Source organism: Bidens hawaiensis, unplaced genomic scaffold, assembly GCF_021521415.1.
Source record: "Bidens hawaiensis isolate Kalapana, Puna unplaced genomic scaffold, B.hawaiensis_p1.1 tig00034295_1, whole genome shotgun sequence".
Taxonomy (NCBI): domain Eukaryota; kingdom Viridiplantae; phylum Streptophyta; class Magnoliopsida; order Asterales; family Asteraceae; genus Bidens; species Bidens hawaiensis.
This window is the reverse complement of record NW_027495935.1, coordinates 208,825-220,392: the sequence shown is the minus strand read 5'-3', so window position 1 is coordinate 220,392 and position 11,568 is coordinate 208,825. Positions and strand designations below refer to the sequence as shown.

Sequence of the window (11,568 nt, the reverse complement as noted above, 5' to 3'; positions counted from 1 at the left end):
TTATTTATAAGCCCAATTATTTATATCAAATTGTCAATTCAACCCAAATCTAAAAGGCCCATATCCTTAGTCTCTTGCAAGTTACACACCTGCTGCCTGTTCTCATGGATAAACCCCAGCGGGAAAAATCTCTTCCACAATCTTATTCTTACACTCCAATTCTTCATTTTTAGATATTTTTCTCTGATATTTTTCTTCAATCAACAACTTCATTTTTCAGGTACTTTTGATTTAATGTTGTAATTTCTTCAATTCCATACCCAATTTCACATTTTACTTAATAGTTTTAAAGTTTGCACACCAGGTGTTTGATGAAATGTTTTAGTTTTCAACCTTTATTTTTGGAGAAAAATGTTACTGGGTGTAAATCTTGAACCTTGAAGATGCTATAACATATGGATATATGAGTTTTGCAAAGTGTTGAAGTTATCTTTCCTTTTTTTTTTTTTTTTTTTTTAATATGAGACAGTTTGTGATGCACACCAGGTGTTTGATGAAATGTCTCTTAACAAAGCTTCTACTTTTTGCAACAAGAATAAAACCAACAAGGCTGGCTTTTAAATTTGCAGTTTTCCCACTTTGGAGTTTCAAAACCAAGTAATTTGACATGAAATTTCAGTGTTGTAATTATCGGGATTCGGCACCGATTAGATGGAAATTGGAGGGCTACCGATTCAATTTCACCCAATCGGCCCGTAAAGTTGGTACCAGTCAAAATTGGTTAAAGTTGGTCGAAATCTTTGAAGCATTTGAAAACTTATATTTATATAATTTTGAAACATTACATATACAATTCCATTCCATTAATACCTATTAATCCTAGTCAATAACCCACCGCCCGACTAGCGCCTAGCGAGTTCTGCAACACTATGCAAATTTGATGTACAAAAGAATTTGACTAAATAAGTTTGACCCTTTTGTGTTGTTACACTTACCTTTGTTTAACTAATTAATACGAAGCATGAAAAATCGATTAAAATTGTAAAGTTTAATTTTATATATGTTATGAATAGCTGCCTCATTCTCATTACTGATTTTCTATTCTTCAGAAGCTTGGAGCTACCACTGACTCGCTGAGTTGACTCAGTGAAGCTCAAACATGGCAATGGCCACTTTCAGTGCTATATCACATTGTCATCACCAGCTTGGGTGGCAACCGAACACTTCTAAGCTTCCCGTTTCATGCTTCATGCCACCTCCTTCCTACACAGGTAAATATCACTCTTTATCTAATCTCTAATTAGAATAATAACATAATTGGTCAAGATTAGGTAATCAAGGGTCTAGAGTGGGCCCCAAACGGTCAGGAAGATTGGAAGGTCCCGGAAAGAGTATGGAAGATTCGGTGCAGAGAAAAATGGAAATGTTTTATGAAGGGTCTAATGGCCCGCCACTTCGTGTTCTTCCAATTGGTGGATTAGGTGAAATTGGAATGAACTGCATGCTTGTTGGAAATTACGATCGTTATATTCTTATTGATGCTGGTGTCATGTTCCCAGAGTAAGTTATCAGTGCCTAGGTTAACGGGTCGGGTCGGGCGGGGTCAGCCAAGTAACGGGTCAAAATGGTTTCGTCTCAAAAAACGTAATTTTTTCGTTTGTCATAAAGCTTCTATATTTTAGAGGCTAATTTGCCGATACACAACATGTGCTTTAATAATTTTAGGTTTTTCTCTTTAGAATGAATTTATATTAATAATATGCGTGGGTTTATTTCAGCTATGATGAACTTGGTGTTCAGAAAATTTTACCAGATACCACATTTATTAAGAAATGGAGTCATAAAATTGAAGCGGTTGTAATTACACATGGCCATGAAGATCACATTGGCGCATTGCCTTGGGTAAAGTTATTTTAATTTCTATTATAATATTATTTTCTGCATTAATGTTAGGTTCTCACTGTTTAACAATTGTTTAACTGGGTTATACCGGCTTTGGATTTACGTACGCCGATATTTGCGTCATCTTTTACAATGGAGGTATGAATCTTTCTTACGTTATCTATTTGGGGTAAAAAGTTTATAGATGGCATTTTTGACCCGTTTAGTTATGAATGGGCCAATTTGGGTAATCTTTAATGGGTCAAACAGGAAACAATACAAAAAGTAGGTATAGAGGAAATTGGTTTCATGTGTACGACGGGCCTAACGCTCTGAAAGGTACGCAAAGTGTATTTTTGATGGATAAAAGTTCACTAAATTGTTTATCAAATAAATTGTATTTTGGACAAAAACTGATTCGAATCAATCCAACCTGACAGGTTTAGGGGTGCAAATGAGCCGAGCTTGAGATTGACTAGGCTTGAGCTCTTTTAACTTACGAGACTAGTGTTTCAAGCTCGCACTCAGCTCGCTTATTACTTATTCATTAGTTTATATATATTTGTAATAATTCTACATATATTTTTTATTAGTAATTTTTATATATAAGATATATATATATATTATCTCATTTTTCTTTATCATAGCTTTATATATTATTATCATTATTATATAAATACATTTAATATGTATCAATAAAAGTTATGAATACAATAGGCTCGTTTAGGTTCAGTAGCCAGCTCTAGCTTGAGAAGTGAAGATCGGGTTCGTTTCAAGCTCTATTTCTAAAGCTCAAGTGCGATTCGCGAGTGGTTTTTGACTTTTTCAAACTCCGGCTCGGTTCGGGCTCAACTTGTTGATTATTTCTTAATTACTTTATATATATATATATATATTTATAGTTATTATATATAGATTTTTTATATTAGAAAATATATTATTGTATCATAATTTTATATATTATAATATAATAACAATTATATAAATATATGTTTAACATATTAAGAAAAGTATATGAATAATTAGCTCGTTTAGGCTCTTGAGTCAGCTCAAGCTTGGGCTCGTTTATTAAACAAGCTTATTTTTAGGCCCGCGCTCGTTTATTAAATGGGCTTTTTTAGGCTTGAGCTTGTTTAAGCTCGGCTAGATTCGAGCTCTTAATGAGCCGATCTCAATTGGCTCACAAATGGCTTGATTCGTTCACACCCCTAGTCAAGTATAAACAATTTGACTCAGACCCGATTTGACCTGTTAAAAACTGACCGACAGTATAATTTTCCACCTTTAAGAGAAATTATTAACTTTTAATAATTGATACTCTTTGTCTTGAACAGCTTATTAAAAAGCGTTTAAAGGAATCGGGTCTATTCGTGCCATCGAGGCTTAAAACATTTAAAATGAAGAAAAAATTCAATGCGGGACCATTTGAAATAGAGCCTATTCGTGTCACACATTCCATTCCCGATTGTTCTGGATTGGTTCTTCGGTGTTCAGATGGTATTATCCTTCACACGGGGGACTGGAAGGTAAATTTTTATTTTTTATATGTACGCATTGTCATTTTTATATAATTAATAATATACAAAAACTTCCTATTTTAACAGATTGATGAGTCTCCACTGGATGGTCAAGTGTTTGACCGTGAAGGTTTAGAGCAACTCGCAAAAGAAGGAGTAACTTTGGTAAGTTTTAATAATAAGAATTAATTACGCAAATGATTCGTGTGCTATGGCCATATTGCAGCTTTAGTCCCCAAGTTCCAAAATTTACAACTTTAGACCAACTGTTTAATATTAGTTACATTGATGGTCCCTTGTATTAAAATATAAAGATATTAATTATTATTATTAATTATTTTCAGATGATGAGTGATTCAACAAACATTTTGTCACCCGGAAGGACAACAAGTGAAACGGTTGTAGCTAATTCACTACTGCGACATATTACCGCTGCAAAAGGTCGGGTTATTACTACTCAGTTTTCATCAAACATTCATCGTCTCGGAAGCGTTAAAGCTGCAGCAGATCAAGCTGGCAGGAAGTTGGTATGTCGTTTAACTATAAACGGGTCGTTTCATATTATTTTTTAATCTTCAATAGGTCAAATTAAAAAAATTAAATGAAAACGGATAAACAGGGCTAATGAGCCCGTTTGGCTTAATACAGGTTAAAAGTTGCGTGGAGTATATTTCTCTTTTTTTAAGTAGGGGTGTGCATAGTTCGTTTGAAATTCGATTTTCAAAATGGGGTTGGTTCAGGTTCGGGTTTTGTTTTTCGGTTTCTCATTTGGATTTGAAATTTTGGGCCGAAAAAATGACCCAGAAATCCAAAATATTCAATTTAGTTGAAACTTTGGGACTAGTGTTTTCATGAAATAATGATTTGTTGATTGTTATACATTTGAGCCTAAAATTGTTGTAATACACCTTTATTATTTTTTAGTAGTTATTTAACATTAAAAAAAATAAATAAATTAGCCACTATATTCAATAACAAAAATTAGCTTTTACTGTTTTTACGGGTTCGTATTGGTTATAAAAGTCAGTTCAGCTTTTTTTTACAGGTTTAGTTTTGGGTTCGTTTCGGTTATAAAAGTCGGTTCAGCCTTTTCGGTTTCACAGGTTTGGGTTTTGGTACATGGAAATTTGAAACCGAACCCAAAATTTGGTTTTTTAGAGAACATAAAATCAAACCGTCGGTTTTGGGTTGGGTTTGCTTATATTTCTGTCACTATAGTTCACAACATCAAAAACAAAAATTGGTTTTTTTGGTTTGGTTCAGTTCAGTTTAGTTATAAAAGTCAGTTCGATTTTTCGATTTTCGGTATACTAAAAACAGAAATTGAACCAAAAATTTGTTTTTTGAAAACTCATAAAACCAAACCGTTGGTTTTGGGTTTGGTTATGTTTTGGTTATTTCGGTTACGGGTCTGTTATTTTGGTTACATGCGCACCCCAACTTACAACCTCCTAAAGCGTGTTATCCAAAGATTTAGATCATAGCTATAATAATATTCTTTATAACCATGCTTCATATATCAGTTATTTATTGTTAAAGTTCATGCTTTCAGGTATTTGTTGGGATGTCTTTAAGAACATACCTTGATGCTGCATGGAAAGATGGAAAAGCGCCAATTGATCCTTCAACTCTTGTAAATAACTTATTCTTTTATATCTTATATATAACCTTTTCATTTATTTATTTAATGCTCACATATTTTCAAATTTTTATAGGTGAAAGTTGAAGACATTGACGGTTATGCACCAAAAGATTTGGTGATTGTGACTACCGGCTCACAAGTAAGTTGCAATAAGTCGCAAACCCGTAAAATTATTAAGTTTTGTAATAATAGACTCTTTTATTGCTGTAACGGTTTTCGGTTGTGTCAGGCAGAGCCTCGTGCTGCACTTAATCTTGCATCATACGGAAGCAGTCATTTTTTCAAATTGAATAAAGAAGACACGATTTTATATTCTGCTAAGGTAATTTTCTCAATTATGATATTAAATATTTATTGTTTATCCATGATTGGTACATATTTAATGCATTAATTATTTATTAAAGTTGTTTAGGTTGGACATTGTTATGTTAGTAGGTCAAGTCAACCCAATCGACCTGAAGTCCTGAACCATTGTGACCCACTTCGAAAATAAACGTTTGACCCATTTTTCTATTCACCCGAGCCTCTAATTTATCGTCTTAATTCTCATTAGGCCAGTGAACCGTTCAGCGGGAAGTTTGTTTATTTCAAAAACGAACGAACATGCTAGAATTTTTGTTCATTTAGTTAAACGAACGGACATGAATAATTTCTTGTTCGTTCATTTATGTTTGTGGACATTCGATTATGGTGTATTTTTATTTCATTCACTAGGTTACACTTGTTTAAGGTTGTTCGTTTACATTCATTTATGTACACTAGATACGCTTGTTTAAGATTGTTTGTTTACATATTTATCTGAATTTTGTAGGTCCGTTACAATTTAGTTAGTTTTAATAAATTTGTAGGCTCAATGGATTTAAGTTCATAAACTAGCACGGGCTAACAGGAAAATCTCGTTTGTTTAACTGTTTGTGTTTGATCGTTTATTTGGTTAAAGTTAGACGGACGAACAAGAACATGCTCCTTTCGTGTCATACTCTTTTTGTGTTCGTTCGCTTTATTTACAGGCCCAATTTTTATTCCTGTCTCATTTATAGGTGATCCCTGGTAACGAGTCTCGAGTGATGAAAATGATGAATCGTTTATCGGAGATCGGGCCAACAATAGTAATGGGTAAAAACGAGCAATTACACACATCGGGTCATGCTTATCGTGAAGAACTAGTAAGTTTTGTGTTGAAATGTTTTCTAATTTTTTTGTAAAAACTGGAATTTGTTTAAATATAAATATTATAACATTTTGTAGCAAGAAGTGTTGAGGATTGTGAAGCCACAACATTTTCTACCTATTCACGGGGAACTTTTATTTCTTAAAGAACATGAATTACTTGGAAAATCTACTGGAATTCATCACACCACTGTAAGTAACCGATTAAATCTGAAACATGTTTGTATGATTAATGTTTGTTTGAAACATTAATGTTAGTTTTTGTACAAAAATAGGTCATAAAGAATGGAGAAATGCTTGGTGTTTCTCATTTGAGGAACCGAAGAGTCCTGTCTAATGGCTTTGTAGCCCTTGGAAAAGAAAATTTGCAGGTTCTCATCTCTTAAATATGTATATGTGTGTGTGTGTGTGTGTGTGTTTATGTATTTATAACACTGTTTAATGCTTTTAAAGTCTCACTGAATAATATTTCATTGCTGCAGTTGATGTATAGTGATGGTGACAAGGCATTCGGAACATCTACTGAACTTTGTGTGGATGAGAGGATGAAAATAGCAACAGATGGAATAATAATTGTCAGGTCATCATAATTTTCATCACTGGTCAAAATGAGTTTAATTCGGTTTTACAATCCGGGCTTGAAAATTTTGGCTGAAACAAGAGGGTCCAAATTTAATGAATTGGGTTCAGTTATTTTCGACTCGGTTCCAATTGGTCCATTTTTGTTGGTTTTTGGTTAATAGCAATAGCGAAACCGAACCGAAAAATGCGTTTTTAAACAACACATAAAACTAAACAGCCTGTTTTTATTAGGTTCGGTTACATCATTCTGGTTACGGTTCAGTTATATCAGTTTTGGGAACATCTTTGGTACAAAAACTCTATTTCCTATGAAGATATTTTCATTTGTTAGTTATTCTTAAAAATATGACACTTTTCATAATGGTTTAATGATTTTAACCCATATTACCTGTTTTGTTTTAGGCCAACTTAATTGAATTGCTTTACCCCTTAAAACGCACTAACTTTTCTTAAAACATATCTATTTCAGCATTGAAATCATGCGACCGCAATCAACCGACAGTTTATTCAAAGAAACCCTGAAAGGGAAAATAAGAATAACTACCCGATGCTTATGGGTCGACAAAGGGAAGCTTCTAGATGCTCTTCATAGTGCAGCTCACGCTTCATTATCAAGTTGTTCAATCAAAAGTCCGTTACCTCACATAGAACGAACGGTTTCTGAGGTTTTAAGAAAAATGGTTAGAAAATATAGCGGTAAAAGGCCCGAAGTCATCACACATGCGATTGAGAACCCGGTTGCGGTTATTGCTGATGAAATTAACGGGAAGTTGTCGGGTGTTCAAAGTGGGTTTGAGATGAATTTGGGGAATACGGTTGATGGAAGCCCGAAAAAGAAACGAGCTGTTAAGATACAACAAGAAAGCAAAGATCTTGAGCCTAAAGGTTTGAATTAACCTCTTTTCTAAATGATCAGTTTATTTAGTTAAATACTAGCCGCAACATAGTTTATTATTAAAGGTTAGTTTAAACTAGTTAACGTCTTTGTTTCACGTTTATTTTATGGTTATTTGCATAAAAGTAACCAACTTTTGTTCAATGTCTGATTTAGATAACTATTTTTTATTGCCAAGAAAGAATAAAAACGGTTGAAGTTTAGTTTTTCTGATAGGTTTTCAAATTTTATTTATAAAAATCTTAGTTTTAATTTCTGTTTAGAAAATTTTTTTTTGCTGTTTATTTAGTAAAATAGTCAGCTTTGGTGTTATATGCTTGATCTTTAAAATCTTTTTGATAAAACCCGTCTAAAGTTTCATAGTTTTAATAAGATATAATAAATAATCACTAAAAGTTTTTATTTTTCTAATTATGCACCTCAAGTTTTCAATTTTTTTGTAATTTTTTTTTAATTTTTGACATCTTTTTCATAAAAAAGTTTTCAAAAAGTTTGAAATTTCTTAAAAGATATAATGGTTTTTCTACATTTAGTGACTTCAAGTGTAGTTTTTCAATATTATTGAGTAAAAATGAATAAATGGAATAAATAATTGGTAAAACGTTTCATTTAATATACAGATGACGTGATCAATGATGACGAATTGTTATCCGAACAAGAAACTGCAATGAGTTCCGTTTCCGATTCCGAGTCATCAGATGATTTCTGGAGAGCATACACGAACAACGAACCCACTGACCAATCAGAAACTGCCAGCAAGGATTTAAACACAAAGAAACCCATTAAAAGAAACAGATGGAAACCCGAGGAAGTTAAAAACCTTATTAAGTTTCGCGGGGAGTTAAATAGTAGATTTCAAGTTGTGAAGGGTCGAATGGCACTTTGGGAAGAAATAAGCTCAAACCTTTCTAGTCAAGGGTTTGACCGAAGTCCGGGTCAATGCAAATCGTTATGGGCTTCACTGGTTCAAAAATATGAGGTAATTTGTTGTTAATATTATTTTTTATGAATTTAGTTTTAGTAGATTCAGATAACTAGAGGTGGAAATTTTTGTTTATTTATCTAGGAATGGGTTGATTTGGGTTATTCGCTATCTCTAATGGGTCGAAGGTGAAATATAAAAAATAATTGGGCAGAAAATTTAAACGGGTCAAAAGGGAAAAATAAAAAAAAATCTTACTGAAAAAGGGAAGTATTAAAAATCTGGCTGAAAAAAAGGATCGAAAGGAGAAAATTAATAATCTGGCTTATAAAAGAACGGATCGAAAGGGAAAACTAAAAAAAATCAGGCAGAAAATTTAAACGGGTCACAAGGGAAAAAAAAAATCTGGCTAAAAACTCTGGTCAAAAGGGAAAAATAATAAAAATATGGTTGAAAGTATAAACTGGTCAAAATGGAAAAAAAAATGATTAAAGAAAAAATGGGTCAAAAGGAAAATTTTTATAAAATTTGGCTGAAGAAAAATTCTGTTCAAAAGGGGAAGATGAAAAATATGAGTCAAAGGAGAAAGATAAAAAAAAATGTTGTTTAAAAAGAAACACGACGTATGGGTTGATAGTTAATAGTTGCCCAGTGTACTTTTAATTCATAAAACTATATAATTTTAGTAATCATATTTGAGATGATATAACACAAAAGAATTTAGATGTTTTGGATCTACAAAGTAAAGCGTTAAACAACTAAAAAGTCTGATTCATTTAACAGGCAAATTTGTTTTGGATATAGATGTGACAAATATGATAGCAAAGATTATATATTATCTATAATATATATAAACGAAAACCCAAAAATCCTATGTGTCGCGATGTGGACGCTCCCCCTTTTTATGGAAGTCACCAGATTTCTTGATTTTTAAATGGATGCCTCTTATTGATTTAACCCAAATTCATGGGTATGGGTCTTACCAAAACCAGATAACTCTTAAATGGGTTATAACTAAATTAAAAATTAATCTTACCAATTATTTGATATGAAAATCCTATAAAATAGGGATATATTAAAATTTAATGTCCAATTTAAAAAGAAAAAGATATTATTTATAATTAATAAACAATTTTATAGTAAAAAACATAAGCGGGTCATGGATCACCAAATCCAGATAGCTTTTAAACGGGTTATAACATATCATTTATTTATGAAACCCTTTCATTATCAAACCCTAAGTATATTATTAACTTTCTTACAATAAAGAAAATTAAAATCCAAAAAATAAATATTACAAAACAAAAAATGTAAAACAACCATTCTCTCAAGCCATTAGATTACTTTATTTGTAAATGAAGGCTTATCACGCATTTGACCAGAATTCACGAGTAAAGGTCTCGCCAAACCTAGATAGCTATTAAACAGGTTATAACATCTCATTATATTAAAAAGTAATCTCATCAAATATTTGATATGAAAATCCTATAAAATAGGAATATACTAAAAATTAATATCCTATTTTATTTTAAAAAAAAATATTATTTATAATTAAGAAACAATTTTATAATAAAGAAAATAAACGGGTAATGGGTATCACCAAACCCAGATAACTTTTAAACCGGATTATAATATATCATTTTATTTGTGAAACCATTTCATCATCAAACCTCAAGTATATTAATTATTAACTTTCTTACAATAAATAAAATTAAAATCCAAATATACATATATAAATATTAAAAACGAATAATGTAAAACAACCCCCGTAATACGGGGGATAAAATCTAGTTAAGTAATAATCTAATTAGTTTTTAATAATATGTTTTTTAATAGGTTTCATGTTTTTAAAATATTCTCTTGGCGACTTTTGACACGTTTCCTTTATGTATCTTTCTTACCGGTTTGACCTGTTAGAGATAAAACATAACCTAATTGTCTTCATCCCATGATGTTTGACCTAGATGTTATGCAATATATGCAAATATATACATATTTTGTTTTCTTAACATGTAACTTGATAACTGATTTTTCTTTTCCTCTTTTTACAGGAAAGTAAGAGCGAGCCCGAAAGCAAAAGAAGCTGGCAATATTATAAGGACATGGATAACATTTTATCGACCCCTGATGCAATGGCCAAAAATTGATCCAAAAGTGATGATATGCTAAGAAATTGACGAAAAAAGTTACGGTGTGTATTGAGAAGCATAAAATTTTGTAATTCAGTGTAGACAGTAAATTAGATAATTAGTGTATCATTTTCACCTCTTTATATCGTTATTTATATTATCTATATCTATATTACATTATAATAGAGAAGATGTAACCTTTCATCTCCTGCATTCTCTCTCCTTTAAAAGCAGTTAAATTAAATTAAACTTGAAGAAACGTGGATCGACTCACTGGTAGACGATCAACTCTCCTCGGGTGTGATTATGCTATTTCACCGACGGTTCTCTGGAATCTGGATTCTTCCACCTACAAAATGAACAGCACCGTAAACTTACCCCTCAGAAAGGGACAGAGGGGTCCTCTTTGGGGTAACCCTCCGGTGTAAGAATAAGAGTTTGTAGGAGAAGATAATAATCTGAGAGTAAGGAAATTGGAGTGTATTGCTTAATATAGCTGAATACTGTGTAATAGGGCATACCTCTCCTTGTGGAGTTGATGTGGTATTTATAGTGCTAGGGTTTCCAATGATTGGGCTCAGACCCAATTAAGGGCTTTTTGGCCTCCTCCAATTGCTTTGCGCCACGTGTCCTTGGGGACACCTGGTGCTTTTTCATTGATTATTCTCTGACCCATGTGCAATCACGTGGTAGCACATGGGTTTTGCTGAGTTGTCCACCTTTCATTGGCAGCTGTCAACATCAGCATATTCTTATTCCTTAAAAAGATACCTTCTGGAAGGTTGTCTGACGTGCACAATCAAGGTTGCCCTAATCCTGATTTGGATAAGGACGAGGTTGATTATGTGCATGTGTGATATGCGCCTCTCCTGAGGATGCGCGAGGTCTTC

General features: G+C 32.5%; 1 protein-coding gene across 1 annotated transcript; it reads left to right on the top strand.

Moving 5' to 3' along the window:
• Window positions 1-1,050: 1,050 nt before the first annotated feature.
• On the top strand, window positions 1,051-10,705 carry LOC143586079 (ribonuclease J-like). The gene is made up of 17 exons (XM_077067705.1): window positions 1,051-1,211; window positions 1,272-1,500; window positions 1,719-1,838; window positions 1,920-1,980; window positions 3,156-3,347; window positions 3,426-3,503; window positions 3,683-3,865; window positions 4,891-4,971; window positions 5,054-5,119; window positions 5,210-5,302; window positions 6,021-6,146; window positions 6,229-6,342; window positions 6,426-6,521; window positions 6,633-6,730; window positions 7,202-7,617; window positions 8,248-8,606; window positions 10,601-10,705. Exons 1-17 carry the CDS (start codon window positions 1,100-1,102, stop codon window positions 10,694-10,696), a joined length of 2,520 nt encoding a protein of 839 aa, XP_076923820.1. The 5' UTR covers window positions 1,051-1,099; the 3' UTR covers window positions 10,697-10,705.
• The last annotated feature ends 863 nt before the right edge of the window (window positions 10,706-11,568 follow it).